This window comes from Acipenser ruthenus, chromosome 29 (assembly GCF_902713425.1).
Source record: "Acipenser ruthenus chromosome 29, fAciRut3.2 maternal haplotype, whole genome shotgun sequence".
In the NCBI taxonomy this organism is placed as follows: Eukaryota; Metazoa; Chordata; class Actinopteri; order Acipenseriformes; family Acipenseridae; genus Acipenser; species Acipenser ruthenus.
The window spans coordinates 17,402,435-17,418,562 of NC_081217.1; the positions used below are offsets into that span (position 1 = coordinate 17,402,435).

At 42.4% G+C, this 16,128-nt stretch overlaps 1 protein-coding gene across 1 annotated transcript; it reads left to right on the forward strand.

Moving 5' to 3' along the window:
• The first annotated feature begins 444 nt into the window (after positions 1-444).
• Positions 445-9,756, forward strand: LOC131702162 (ras-related protein Rab-7b-like). The gene is made up of 6 exons (XM_059004359.1): positions 445-663; positions 5,578-5,630; positions 6,817-6,943; positions 8,449-8,664; positions 8,780-8,905; positions 9,240-9,756. Exons 2-6 carry the CDS (start codon positions 5,587-5,589, stop codon positions 9,339-9,341), a joined length of 615 nt encoding a protein of 204 aa, XP_058860342.1. The 5' UTR covers positions 445-663; positions 5,578-5,586; the 3' UTR covers positions 9,342-9,756.
• The last annotated feature ends 6,372 nt before the right edge of the window (positions 9,757-16,128 follow it).

Below are 16,128 nucleotides of genomic sequence, written 5' to 3' on the forward strand. Positions count from 1 at the left end.
CAGGAAATTGCATGAAGCATTGCATGATGTCTCTGTGACTCCACACTGTCACACTGTGAACTGTGTTGAACTGTCAATGGAATTATCAGGTTCCCTCACTGGCTTTGCATAAAAAGGACAATGAATGTTGATGGCATGAAATCAAACAGTTATAAAGATGAAAAATAATGATCAGAATACCCCCCCCCCCCTGTAATGGCATAGCAACTGCAGTACTTTATCTAAAATATGAAAACATACAGTAATGCCAACTATATTTGATTTCATCATTTTTTTTTAAGTGCTGAATTCCCCTATCCGTCCGTCTACACATCCACACACTGTACTGCTCACACAGTGTAACTCAGTAGGAAAAGCCCTGGCCCTCTCTGCCTTGACTCATTTGTTTATTTGGGAACTCCCACATGCCTGTGGCAGACAGCCAGAGAGAGAGGGAGGGAGGGACCTTTATAAAATGGAAAACAACAAAAATAAGCACTGATTCTGAACTGTACAGAAATCTCCGTCCGGGCCTGTGGCTGTACGACTCTCAGTGCTGTGGTAACTAGGACCGCAGGCTCGCTCACAGTGATTTGAACAGGGAGGAGGGGGTGAGAATCACGACACTATTGCCATCAGACAGTTTACTACTGAGCTGTGAAAACGGGCCAGGAGCCAAAAGCTGTAAGTACCTTCAGCAAGCGAGCGAGAGAGCGAGAGAGCGAGCGAGTGAGTGAGTGTGTGAGTGAGCCAGCGTGCAGAGTTCTCGTTCAGTGAGGCTGCAGTCTCCTAAAGGGAAAGGGTTGTCAAGTTTCATCGGCTCTTTCTTCCTGTTCCAAAAAGCTGTTCTGATGTAACTGAGGACAGGCAGGTGTTCCGCAGGAAGGGATAGTTGTGTACTGCATTTAGTGCTACGGGAAGGACCTGCAGATACAGCATACACACCACCCCTATACAGTAAACACAGCCATTTAAAAGCCAGTTAAAGGAGTTAGCCACTGTAACTGAAACTGTACATGGCTATTAATACAACTTGAACAATCGGTAATACTGCAGTTTAGAGATCGGTTATAAGTGGTTATAAACAATAGCAAAAACAAAACAATGGCAAAAGTGTATAATAACTGTATTGCAAAAACAAAGCAACCCCATACAACTGGTGAGACAGACATATAAAGACAGACAGACACACAGACAGGTACAGAAGGACAAACAGACCTGAAAAGACTATATCAGTTATAAGCGATTATATACAATAGCATAAAAAAGTGTATAATAATGTATTATTTTTAATCATATTCTGTAATTGTTAATAGCATAATTAATGACATGTTTATAGATTGTTTATAACCACTAATGTCGGTTCCCTAAAGTGTTACTGAAAAATCCAGGTATGTGCTTTTGACGATTACTGGTATTAACAAGGAATAATAGTTTATTACAATAACATTTTAATGATACATTACCAGTGCAAAGCTGCAGGTCATATTATAAAGTAATTACAATGATTTCTATAAATACATTATAACAAGGTATTGCTACAGATTGATTAATAATAATAATAATAATAATAATAATAATAATAATAATAATAATAATAATAATAATAATACAATGATTGTTATTGATTGTTCATAAATAACACCGTGTAACAATTTTTTATTTATTTTTTGGTTCCTGGGTAGTAAGTGTTATTTTCTAATTGCTTATGCCTCAAAAGTATAGAAAATGGCTATTATTCCCCACAAACTTTGCTTTTGTGACCAGGACAGTGATATTTTGAAATGTACCTATTTTCCAGAACATTCCAGATAGATTCAGTGCTGAGTAAACTTGGAGTAACTTCTAGAACGTTCTAGAACTTTCCAGTAATATAAATAGTAGTATAAATACAGGGGCCTTAAGCCCACCAGTTCAGTTTAGTTCCAGCTGCCTACATGAAGTTCGCTATCCCAAGAATTTGGCGGGAACCCAATGACCAATCAAGCAACTGCTACTTCTGCATGGTGGACCCTTCCAAACGTCGGACTGGCAAGAATGCACCTGCTATCACGTATCCGGACCTTCCTTCATCCATCGCCCCGGTGCCACACTGCCATGAGCTCCCCGTACCCATTCCTCCGGAGAGAGAGCAGCCGTCTTTAGAAGAGAGCAGCAAGTCAGAGAGCGAGGAAGACGTTGTAGATCCAGATGACAATTTCAGAGGTGGAGCTGAGGAGAGAAACCCATACTACCCCAACCAAAAAGACCTCAACGACTTGATTAGAGATCTTGGTCTCACTAAGTCCAATGCCGAGCTTTTGACGTCTAGGCTCAAGCAATGGAACTTGTTGGATGAAAGTGTGCAAGTCGCAGATCAGAGGAAGCGTCACAAACCTTTTTCCAGCTTCTTCACCCGTCAAGATGGGCTCTGCTTCTGCCACAATGTGACCAGTCTGTTCAAGATGGGCTCTGCTTCTGCCATAATGTGACCAGTCTGTTCAAGGCAATCGGAACCAGAATGAGTGGCGCCTCTTCATTGACAGCTCATCCAGGAGCCTCAAAGCCGTGCTGCTCCATAATGGTAACAAGTACCCGTCTCTTCCCCTAGCTCACTCGGTGCACCTCAGTGAGGATTACAACAGCATCAAGACCTTGCTGGACGCCTTGAAGTATGATGAGTACAGCTGGGAGGTCATAGGAGACTTCAAAATGGTGGCATTCCTGATGGGTCTCCAAGGCGGTTTTGCCAAGTTTCCCTGCTATCTTTGCCTTTGGGACAGCAGGGACACCAAGGCGCACTACCACAGGCGGGACTGGCCACAGCGGACCGAGTTCTCTGTGCGGAGGAACAACGTCAAGTGGGAGCCACTGGTGGACCCCTGGAAGGTGCTGATGCCACCACTGCACATCAAATTGGGCCTTATGAAACAATTTGTCAGAGCTCTAGATAAAGAGTCGGCAGCCTTCAAGTACCTTCAAGACTTCTTCCCTAAGCTGTCTGAAGCAAAGGTCAAAGCCGGTGTCTTCGTCGGACCACAGATAAAGAAGATCCTGGAGTGCAATGAATTCCCCAAGAAGCTCACTAGTAAGGAGAAAGCGGCTTGAAACAGCTTTGTCGCAGTGGTTCGGGGCTTCCTGGGCAATCACAAGGCCAAAAACTATGTGGAGCTGGTTGAGACTCTGGTGAAGAACTACGGCACAATGGTCTGTAGGATGTCCCTCAAAGTCCATATCCTTGATGCTCATCTTGATAAATTCAAGGAGAACATGGGAGCGTACTCGGAGGAGCAAGGCGAGTGCTTCCACCAGGATATACTGGACTTTGAACGCCGCTAAGGACAGTATAACGAGAACATGATGGGAGACTACATTTGGGGGCTGATTCGTGAAAGTGATTTATAGTATAATCGTAAATCTCGAAAAACTACTCACTTCTAAATCTTTTGTAGTCATTTTTGTATTACTTTAATATAAATACATGTTAATTTGGATTCATATGTTGTTTTTTTCTGACTATGTGAACGAAAAGACACAAATTCGCCCGTTTTCTCATTGGAAATAGGTAAATTTCAAAATATCACTGTCCTGGTCACAAAAGCAAAGTTTTTGGGGAATAATAGCCATTTTCTATACTTTTGAGGCATAAGCAATTAGGAACTAACACTTACTACCCAGGAACAAAAAATTGTGTTACATAGTGAATTATTCAAATAAAGTGTTATCAATAGAACCAGCCCAGGCAGGTACTGTGTGGCTGGAACAGGTTCAAGTGCAACAGTATACACTTGAACCTAAGAGAGGAGAGAAAGGCAGTTCTGTTTGAAAGGAGGGGTGTAACCTGACTATAGATACCAGCTGACTGGATGTGTTAGTCATGTATAGAACATATTCAGGCATGGAATTGCCAAGGTCTCTCTTAATCTGCGCTTTGTTTCAACCTGTTTGATAAAAAGTTTGCTGTTTTCAAGGTGTGCTCATGGGGTGATTATACAAAATGCACCCTTTACCGGAATAGAAAACTAGAGGTATCTACAGTCAAACCCTTTTCACACTGGCTATCTGGGTCACAATCCCGCGTAGTGTGAAACCACGTACCTGGGTCACACCCGGCTTGACCTGGGTCCCAGTGACCCACCTCAGGATGTGGGTCGACACGCATTATCCCGGGTTGAGCGAGACAAAATGCATGACGGCCGTTCGTGAGCCAACGCAATAACAAACGGCCACACCTGCGTAAAGGTTTCACTTCCGCAGGGAACGTTTCTGTTTATTCTGTTTACCCATATTTTTGTTGCTTGAGACACACCAGAGCCAGATTGCAGCAGGGATGAAGAAGCATTCGCTCTAATCAACATTTGGGCCGACGGTTCAATCTAGAGGAGCTTGGATGGAAGCGTCCTTAACAAGCTGCATTGATACACATATCGTTTACTTGCTTCTGTCACCCAGGTCAACCCTGCTTTATCAAAAGCAGTGTGAAATCACGTACCCGACCCGCATGACACCAGGTTCTGACACGGGTAGGGCATGCCAGTGTGAAAGGAGTTTTACAGAAACCCTTATCAGATAGTTAGATACTGAATTAGATATAATTTTCAAACTTTCAACCTTAAACAGCAACATCAGTCTGTTGGATCATGATTCTTCTTGGACAGAGAGCTGTGCGCTGTTTTTGAATTCTCTCTCTCTCTCTCTCTCTCTCTCTCTCTCTCTCTCTCTCTCTCTCTAAGTCTATTTACACCAGAAATATGCTGTAACTGAATATGTTTTTGGGGTATGTTTCAGGTATATGCATGTTTCATTTGAGTTCCTTCTTCTCAGATTACACCCACACCCACCCTCTTCCTGAGCAGCACTGCAGAACGGGGATGTAAATCTGGGTGAAAGAAGGGCTGTTGTTTGTTTTGTGATGGCAGTGTTTTCAATAGACACTGATCAGTGGAAAGCACTGCTCACAATAACTCTCTTTGATGGGGGCCTGCCAGTCTGTAGCTGCTGTGCAGCTCCAAACAATGGAAACCTTTTCTCAGGGGCCAGGCACACAAAGCAGGGTGGTATTGTAAAGACATTCAGCACTGAGATCCCTGGCATTGGAACAGCAGGGCCAAGTGTGCGCCATAGATACAGCTGAGCCCCTCTTATTAATATATTGCACAGTACAGGCCCTGCAAGCTTTTGTGCGATGGAGAAATCTGTCAAATTATGCCTCTTTAAAAAAAAAAAAAATTACGTTGCCTATTTTAATCATTTTAATACAAGTAAACTTGCCATACTTCTCTCATGCCAGAGCAACTATAGTTGTTTTTATAAAAAACAATCAACACACTAAGTTGGCTGATGACACTTATTTCAGTGGAAAATGAAACAGCTGGTGTCTTTGTGAACACACTTTTATCAAAGCTGGTATCACCGCACAGAACAATTAAAACCAGGAGTGGCTGTGTTGCACGAACCTGCCCAGGTGTGTAGGATACAGTGCCATCTAGTGACCACTCAGGAACATTGGATTTTGTTATTTAATCAGAATTGAATTGATAGTTTATGCTTGGTATTCTGTTTCTTTAACTTTGTGTTCTGAATTGATAGTCCATGCTTGGTATTCTGACTCTTTCTCAGGCTCTCTTCATGAAGCAGGTGGATCTGAAGATCATTATCCTCGGATCACTTGGGTAAGAGAAACTCCTGAGTGCATTAGCAGCAGCCCTGTGTGTGTGTAACTGTGTGCATCTGTGTGTGTGTGTATCTGTGTGTATGTGTTTGTATCCGTGTGTCTCTGTGTCTGTGTCTTTGTGTGTGTGTATCTGTGTGTGCGTGTGTATCTGTGTGTGAGTGTAACTGTGTCTGAGTGTGTCTGTGCATGTGTTTGTGTGCGCGCGTGTGTATCTGTGTGTGTGAGAGTGTGACTGTGTCTGAGTGTATCTGTGTGTGCGCGTGTGTATCTGTGTGTGTGTGTGTGTGCGTGTGTTTCCTTTGACACTGTAAAAGAACAGCAATGTTATAATGAAAGATTGGTAAAGCCCAGAAACATAGCAAACTATGGTAAACAATGATAAATGCATAGTATAACAATGGGAAAACTGCAAAATTACAGCAAAAATGTTCAGTGGTAAACATTTTTTTTAAGGGGAGTGTGTGTGTGTGTGCCAGCTGAAATTAAAAAAAAAACAAACAACACTTTTCAACAATAGTTTCAAATTATTATTATTATTTATTACTTAGCTGACGCCCTTATCCAGGGCGACTTACAATTGTTACAAGATATCACATTATTTTTACATACAATTACCCATTTATACAGTTGGGTTTTTACTGGAGCAATCTAGGTAAAGTACCTTGCTCAAGGGTACAGCAGCAGTGTCCCCACTGGGAATTGAACCCACGATCCTCCGGTCAAGAGTCCAGAGCCCTAACCACTACTCCACACTGCTGCCCTAGATCGATGTGTGCTGGTATCAGTATTCTAGACGTACAGAACATCTTACTGTATTCCTTGATTCATCTGCTTTGTACACATTCCTCAATTATCTTCTGTTATTGATTTATATTTGATCATAAGTGTACACTGCAGTTAGTCCTCCTTCTCTGTTGTATACAGTAAACCCATCCACGTGTTGAAAACAAGTTAAAATAAAAGAAAATGAATTGATACAATAAGTAACCATGTGTTCCAGATTATAACTAAAATCATAAACGTGTGTTATAAGAATTGTGTTACTAGAAAGTTCTGCTGTGCATTGGGATATGTTTGCATTGGGACACTAGGATGCTGTAGTCCAGTGATTGCCTGAAGAAGAGCCACAGTAGTGCAGTTGTCTGGATGTGGATAATGTGATAACCAGGCTGCTTCTCCTACAGAGTGGGAAAGACCTCCCTGCTACACCAGTACGTGCACAGCAAGTTCTACGAGGACTATCAGACCACGCTAGGAGCCAGCGTCCTGTCGAAGATCATCACGGTGGACAACAGCGCTGTCAAGCTGCAGGTGAGGAGCAAGCCAGGCAAGCGCGCCGAGGGGGTGAACACTCCCCTCTAGTGGCTGATAGCAGTGACTGCACTGAATACAAGAATATTGCAATAGTGTTTCAGTCCCCCAGTCACTCGCTACCACTTCAAGTTTGTCTGTATTAGGATTGCCTTTTCAGTGCATTCGACAGCTGGAAAATGTATATCTTTTTTTCCCCCCCTTAATTTCATGCTGTTCACATTTTTTGAAATGCTCGATCCAACAGAGCCTGCGCTTTCTCAGCCGAATAAGCAGTGTTTTGCCGATGGACTTTGAGATCTCTGTTTCAATCTCAGTTACTTAACCTAAATATTTACTAGGGGTGTGCTGATCCTCGTACTCATAATCGTAATTGCCTTTATGGGCAGAAGCAATGCCAATAATACCGTTCTGCGAACCGCGCATTCAAAATCATACCAAGTTGATTTGAAAGAGTACTGCAGTGGTATTACAAGTTTACAATCACGTATTCCACATCATCATATACCAAGTAATACAAAACTAAATACTGCTTTGAAATGAAGGATCATTTTTCGTTGAGGCTCCATGTTGGATCATCGCTTTTCCGTCTTTCCAGCACTAGAAAAATACGCCCAGACGCCCAAAATGAGGGATGGCGGATTGCAAGCCCACAAGTGCATTGCTCTTTGTGTTTATACCCCGTTTACACGCGCGCCACTTTTAAACCGGCTTTCAGGCGACTTAGGGGTCTTTTTTTGCAGTGTAAATGCAACCGTCTTAAAAGTGTCCTGTGCCAGAGGGGGCTTTGCGACGGCTTTGGTCTGTTTTTAGGTCTACTGTGAATGCTGCGGTCCCTGAGACGCCGCGTGTTTGCCACTTATACTCGTGTGCAATGCCGCCAAAGAAGCACTCAAAACGGCGGACATGTAGGGAGCAATAATGTTGTTGATGAATGCCGTACATTTGGAAATTTCATGATCCATGAACATCAACAGAATGGTAACTGCTGAGTGGCAAATAGCAGGCCAGTGTAAGCTCTGTTTAGTACATGGTTGTGTATGATTTAGATGCAGTAAATCCATTATCTGCCTGTGGTCCTGCGCTGAACGATGCCAGCGTGGTGTGCATGTATTTCACATGTCCTCTCCTGTCACTGGTTTAATCCATTCTTTTAGGTTCTTCTCTTGTTCCCTCTCTTAACAGTACCTTTTGCCATACTTAGTCGATTTGGAGGTATATTAGGAACTGAAATAGCCTTAGCTTCTTTCATTTTACAATCCCCTGCAGTCTACAGGACACAAACTTTTCTCAGACAGCACACATTTGAGAGATAAAAATAATATTAGATTTTTAACTTTCATAACGGAAGAGGTTATGGAAACTAACTTTCATACAGGAAGCCCCGGCACAAATAAAGCACTGGATTCAGCACACCTCTAATATTACATTTCACATTCTCTAAACTAAAAAATCGTGTCCAGTAAATTGGTGTCCGATCTGTGTTTTGAACGATTCTCCCGCAGATCTGGGACACGGGCGGACAGGAGCGGTTCCGCTCGGTGGTGTCTACCTTCTACAAGGGCTCGGACGGGTGTGTGCTGGCCTTCGACGTGACCGACCGCGAGTCCTTCGAAGCTCTGGAGGGCTGGAGGCAGGACATCCTGGACAAGACCAGCTCCCGGGACCCCGGCTTCCCCTTCGTGGTGTTAGGGAACAAAATTGACCTCAATGACAGACAGGTGCGCCCCACACCCCCCGGGAGTGACGTTACCAGCTAGAGCTTACAAAGCTCCCCTTTAATCCTAAAGCCTTCCTCTGCAGTGCAGTATTGCTGACCCATCTTTATCTTGCCAGGTGTCCAGCAGTGATGCCTCCTCATGGTGTGAGGACAGGAATCTCCCCTACCTGGAGGTCAGCGCCAGGGACAACATCAACGTGGACCAGGCCTTTCACACAGTAGCCAGGCATGCACTGATACAGGTCAGTTCTCAGCTCTGCTCCCTGTTCACAAAGATTTCACAAGATTGAAGGAATGCTGTTCTGTTGCACTTGAGGTCCACTAACAACTGTCTGGATCAGTTTTATGAATAGGAAACACCATGAAATACATAACCTTGCTGCACAATATGCCAATTTAAGTGATCGGAACATTTTTATTTTTTGGCTTATGAGTTATGGACCCTTCTTCTTCTTCTTCTTCTTCTTCTGACATATCATATAGAAATAAAAGGACTCTTGTAAATGCCACTCTCCCAGGGATTTGACATTGAAACAAGCTGCTAATGTAACCTCTCCTCCTGTTTCCCTCCCACAGTGCAAAGAGGGAGCAGTGAGCTACATGACTGACTCCATCAAACTGAAACCTGAAAAGGAAGGGAAGAAGAAGAAGAAGAAGAAGAAGAAATGCTGCTCTTAAAAAACCAAACAAACACATCGTACAACTAAAACCTGAACGTAGCCCCACCAGTAAGGGATAATGCTTCTACATCTTCAGTCCATCAGAGGGCGCTACTGTTCCACATCACTTCACTTGTATAAGATGCAGAATTTATTTTGTGCAATAAGAAAACAAAAAATAATGCAAGGGCACCCCTCTTGCAACGATCTTCAAGAGCGCATTACTGACGGACATGTGCAGGGAAAGCGATTCACTGTAACTAATACTGATGGACTACACCTTTGAGCTATAGATCCAAGTTAGGATCTTCTGGACTTTGTGAAGGTGTTCTGTAATGCAGGATACAGTGCTGTGTGAGTGTTTGTGAGTGTGTGTGTGTGTGTGTGTGTGTGTGTGTCTATAGTTTGTTTTATTAAAGATTTTCACAGCTGTAGACGGGTCTCCGACCATCATCTCTGTGAACCACAAAGCCTTAAAGCAGCTGCAAAGAGGTTGAGCTTTTGTGCCCTGCTCTGAATTACAAACACTCCTGTGTCAAAGTTCTTCAAATATTATTTTATGCTGTTTTTTTTAGTAACTGTTTTTGGAGAAGTCCGGAGCCCAACAAAGATAAAAGCGGAACCTTGTAAAAACCAAACTGTGCAAACAGCCTAGCCCTAACCACAGACCCACCCGGGCACATCCACTGTGATAGAAACACTGTGGAACACTGCAGTTGAAGACAGGAAGCTACAGAAAAGCAGAGGGCAGTGTTGCACCACACTACTGTATAGATTAAGAAATGTTTTATACATTTCTCTGCTAACAGATGCATAGAAGTTTTACCAAGTAATCTTTTACAGTTCGGTCTATGTAGTCAACAAAGGAGCTGTCAAGAGCACTGTTATTAATTATAGATATTGTAAAATAACTGCTACCCCTGTGGTGCCTTTCTACCAATTACACACTGTATCTGCCCTTGATCTACAGTAGCAGGGTAGAGACGGGGTGCAAACCTGCAAACGCGCACTGCCCAGCTGAGCACCTTAACCGCTGTACAAAAGAGTTATTTGCAGGAGCAGTTATAAAACTGTGAACCTAATTCCTCACCAGCAGGGGTCATGATCTGCAATGCAAGCACCACACAGCACTTCCTGTTACACTACCACTGCTCCTGAAGTATAGAACAATTGCATTGTCGCTGGAGTGCCCGTGCTGCATAGCCATTGAAGATAATTTGGCCATGAAAGCAAAAGCCTCCCAAAGCTTTGCATTGCTTGAGTTGCTTCACTGCTGCAGGAAGCCATAGCATACAGAAGCTATCAGGAAAATGAAATTGCTTTTGGCTCTGCCAATCCATCTCTTTCCGGAGAAGATTTGATAAGGAGAGCTACTCAGCGGAGAGAGGGGGTTTCTGGTTAAGATAAGACCGTTAAATCACAGGGGTTTGGCAGATGATGATGTGGGTAATTCGACTTGATTGTAGCTCCTTAAATATCTAATACCCATTCATAAAACCCAGCTCAGGCTTCATGATTTAGTGTCTCATCTTTTCGAGCATGACTGATGCCTCCTACGGTATCCAGAATCAGATAGGGGCCTGTTTATATCACACACTGTTACTAATAAAATACAGCCTATCATATTTTACACACGAAGGGTTTACGCTCCGCACCGAGGAGCTCCACAATGTCACGCGGGTTGTGTTTTAATTTAGCTCCCTGAATACGAGAGAGTGGAACAGTTACACAGCTAGTTGTAATTAGGTGCTCATGTGCTCCCGTCAATCAACAGTCAAGTGTGAAGCAGGACGGTGTGCCCCCGGAGGTTGGATTTCGCGGGTGTGAACGTGAGTTTGGCAAAGACAGGTGCTACACGTCATGCACGCATGTGTCTGTGTGTGTGTGCATGGTAACACTAAAACCACCTGCAGGTAAGTAACGCAGTAAATTAGTTAAACTTCCATGCAACTGCACTATAAGTGTACTCCAAGTTACTGTGCGGATTTTATTTATTTACTATCAAAATGTAATTGTTCAAAGGCAAGATCTTACAGGGTACTGTAGGTAGATGGTGCAGCACATTAGCAAATTAATTCTGTGTAAGCACTAGTGGCCTGGGTTTACATCTGATTTCTGGGTGAGCTTGTTTGCAAGTTGGCAATGCATCCATCCCTGTCTTACATTAGTAGAGGCAGTTCCAAACAGCGCTGCAGTTTTCTTACTGCTGGTCAGTGCCTTCAGAAATCCTCCACCTCACTTTATTCAACTTTATAGATGCTTCATGGATTTTGTAAACCGTATTAGTAAGTCTTTGCAGAGCTAAACCCTGAACTACAAAACGCTACTGATCCTGCAAGCCTTTGGTTACCTCCAAATTCCATTCTGAGAATGAAAAGGGCACATTCTCAAGCCATTGTTCCATGCTGTCTCTGGCACAGCGTGCAGTCTCAGGGTATGGATTCTGCAAGGTTTGCAGAGCTTCTATGCAATGCGGCTCCCTCCTCCTCCAGGATCTTGGATCAGAGGCTGCTTTCTCTCAAGCTCGTGTCTCCTTGCAGAAGTGTGTGCCAAGCAGAACCCATGTAGTAACCCATTTATGGAGCTGTGCACGCTCCCAGTAATCTTAAAGGGGCTCGTGCTTATTTGGGTACTGGAAAACGCTTCAAAATAGGTGGATGATCAATAGAAAAATATAGGATTTATTTTGAATTAGCCTGCTATGGTCTCCGTTTCCCTATATAGCGTTCCCTTCCTCCACTTACCACGTCAGTTATTTTTGATTGTATAAATCAATCTCATGGCTTCTTCTTTACTTTGCACAAGGCAAGCCTCTAAGAAGAGAGTAGAAAGCATCTCTCTTGTACATGTTGGTACGTACACTTTTGACTCCCCCATGCTTTCTTTACTGGACAGACAGAGTGCTCTACCGGTTAGGACTTCCCTTTAACAAATGCCATGTCATCTGTCTTTATTGAAACTGTGGTACATTTAAATGAGTTTCTCGAAATACCTGCAGAACTAAGTGATGGAGAGTTAAGACAACTTTTTAGAAATAATTTACTGAATCACAAAATGAAGGTCAGAAACTATTCGTTACACCTTTAAAACAGAGCTAACATCTGACCGTGATGTTAGAAAGTTAGATAACATGCTAAGGGACAGATTCTCAGGGCTATTTACTCCAAGGGGTCATTAGGGTAAGGGTTAGCCTTAATGACACCTTGGTTCTGGTTTGGTGCTTTTGTTTCCTTCTGAAAAATTGTGCAAATGACAATTTGCAGGAAATATCTGTGAGAATCTAGCCCTAAGTAAAGGGCTTTGACTGTTGCTTGCCGCTTCTGAAGCACATGTGTGCATGTTTCCGGAGCACTGACATCTGCAGCTGCTCCTCGACACACAAGGGGGATTGTAAGGGAAGCCTGATTGCTGGATGACAGCTATGAACTACAAAACCAGGCCATCCCTAGTACAGAAACTCCCGAGGAGAGTCAATTATCACCTGCTTTCTAGGCTGCGAGCAGGTGGTTTATTACAACTCACAATGAGATTGTTAACCCTTTAAGGGGACAAGCTCGCTCTGCAACTGTTATTAGGACTGTCAATGTGCAACTGAGTACTGCACATGCTGCTGTGTGTACTGTATGTAACTTTTTACACTTATAACATTAAAGTCTGTTTCAAAGCTCTTTTCAAAATGTCCGCTCTAGTGCACTGGGGTTTGATACCTCTCCTATAAATTATGCAGGAAGAGCGATAAAAAAATAAAATAAAATAAAAAAAATAACAAGTGTTCTGTCTTTTCTGTTCCGTACCACATCATGAATCGTTATCGCTGTGTTACCTGTTTGACAACGTGGACAATAATCCTGACACTATCAGTGCACTAGAGTGGCCATTTTGAAAAGAGCTTTGAAACAGACTTTAAAGTTATACGTGTAAACAGTTGTCAGGGTGTTAACAATGAAAAATTCCAGGTATGTTATTTAAACAGTTGTAGCAACACGTCGGGACGTGTAATGCTATATTTTTTCAAAACCCTGCTACTTACTCTTTAAGGTTTAAACCAAAAAACAAAAGGATGTAAGGATAGTAATGCATTTGTAGTAATCTCCTTTGCCGTTACCCACCCTCTTTCAATAAGGAATGGTAGGATACATTTCTATCCTTATACAGTAATTAGTTCCAAGTCAGACCAAATTTATTATAAATGGAAGGAAATGGCAAATACCAGTGTGATACTGGGACCAATTAGGAATGGGTTAATGCTGAGGGACCTTGCTGGGTAAGTGCACTTACTCCTAATGGCTAATGGCATCCTGTGAAATTATGATAATCGCAGCTGGTCTCCAATGCACTTACATTAATGATGCCTTATTATCATACACAAGCACTGCACAAACCTGCTCTCCTGAAATGTGTGTGTCAGTCTGCACCCTGTTCCTGTACAGTGTGCATCTACCAGAGTCTATGAAGCCATGCTTCCACTCTGCACGCCTGTGCTCTACAACACACTTTTTAATACAGTGTGCTGTGCTTTCCCTGTGGTCTGCCACAGTAAACTTTATAAGGGAAACCAGGTAACGCTTTACATTAGGTGTCACTAAATCTTTTTACACGATATAACCCTAACCCTTTTTTGATACAATTGTGTTAGTGTTGGTTAGGGGTGCATCGTGCAAAAAAGTTTTAAACCTGTGAATGCAGCATGCAAAGCAGCGGTCATTATTCCCTAGCACTCCCTTAGTGATTGTATTGGTTGCCTTTATTTCCTTGGCAATCAATGACACCATTTCATTAAACCCCTGATTGACAGTGTACCGGGGAAGGTATTAAAGTGGTGGTCTATATTGCATTACTGGTTTGTACAGCAATGCAAATTCCTTTCAATATCTCCATTAATATATATATATATTTTTAAATGTCAAAACAGAAAAATGCAGTCGTATTGTTTTAAGGGAGGGGGAGGTTATTCTATTGATCTTAATGTGGAGGTTTAATAATTAAATCTGTTCTCATTGGCGTACTAAATGATAAATACGTATGGGGGTGGGGGAGTGGGAGTCTGCTGTTTTATTTGTACAGTATCTTGTTAAAAAAGTCAATTTATAAAAAAAAAAGATTAGATTGTGAATGGATCTGGATTCAGTGTTAGGGGGAAAAAAATGTATTTCTCAGCGCTTATGTCATCACATATGGTACGGATCTGTATGCATCACACACATATATAGCACTTGACAGCTGTGCAGGGAGGTTTTGGCTGTGGGACTTCCTGGATCCCGCCCTTGTCAAGGGACCAGTAGAGTTTGGGTGTTTAACTGGAGAAAGCCTTTCAGTGTTAACACCCATATCGAAACCATAACATAACATGGTGCAAGATAATATTTCAACTGTGACTTTGAATACGCTATCATAACAAACTTGTCCTCAGCTCTGAACATTTTAATGTAGCCTTCTAGAAATTACCATGCCATTATAGAGACAGTTATAAGCTGGTACCTTGAAGCACAACCTCTAAGAACACAGCATTACGCCAGTAATTGCAACACAATATTGCACTGCGGTCTTGATAAAACCTATAAATGTTACCATGGTAATGCAGCGGCTTACCTGTGTGTATTAGTTCATAAGCATTGAAGACCATTTAGTTCAGGCATGCAGTGTGACAGCGAGGCTGCACACAATGCTCCAGTGTGAAAGTGCTTGGTGGTAATTGTTTCCACAGAAAATGTTTAATGTCAAGGAGGTTTTCCTGGATAATTCCTCTCTGGCAGGAGGAAACCGGAAGGAACAGGAAGTAAACATCTGATAGGCCAAGAAGGAAATTGTGAAACCTTGAAAGAATTCAATTGTAAAATAAAGTTGACTTTGTTTATTTATTTGTTTTGTCAGTGGAATAACTTGAAATGAACCCAAAAGGGTCACGAGGCTGAATTGTGTGTCTGTGTTGTGATATAGTATACATTCCACTGTGGACCTGTACTTGAAGGTCAGTATAGCTATTAACCCATAGCAGATGATTTCAATCTGAATGCAAAATATTCAAGAACCCTGTGAGAAAACAACCGAGTTACCCTGAATTTAAACTGCATTCGCGTATGTAAAGCAGTGCGCGTAATAGGGTTGGGCTTGTATGCTGGGATATTACAGGAAACAGCTGAAGAGAAAGAAAAAAGCATAAATCTATTAGAAATCCACCTATAGGGATTTAAAATGGACTTTTATCTAACCCACAAAACACATATAATGCAAAAAATGTTACACATTAAGTACATTGTAACTATTCTTAATAACATTGTAATTATGTGTAAGTGCCCATGTATTTACCGAGTAACTACTATGTGAAATATATATAGCAATTAGAGGCACATAGTATAGTGCTACCCATTTCATCTTTTGTGTGTCGCTTATACTAGGAGACAGATGCATGGGCGTATTTTTCTCTGGACACTTCATGCACCCAGGTATATAACCCATGTGTCTGTTTGTGGGATTGTAGTAACAGTTCAATGCAGAGCAAGTAAAAAGCTTTACTGCTGGTCTTGTTGTGGTTAGGTTTCATACGGGGTGAGAGTCTGATTTCATTCTCATGAAATCGGAGTAGTCTTTGACCTTTCTGCTTGCCTGTGATTAATGGAGAACACACTGGTCTAGATTAGATCTGGACCTCTTCCTCCCATTCCTCTGGGAGATTAGTTTTCAATCGGCCTGAGTGCTGGGAAAACACACACACGAGAACACACACATGCAACGCACACATCTGCTCCACTGGCTCCGCGCTGAAGTGACACTTGAGCACACACCCTCTACACGGGACAAAGATTTGT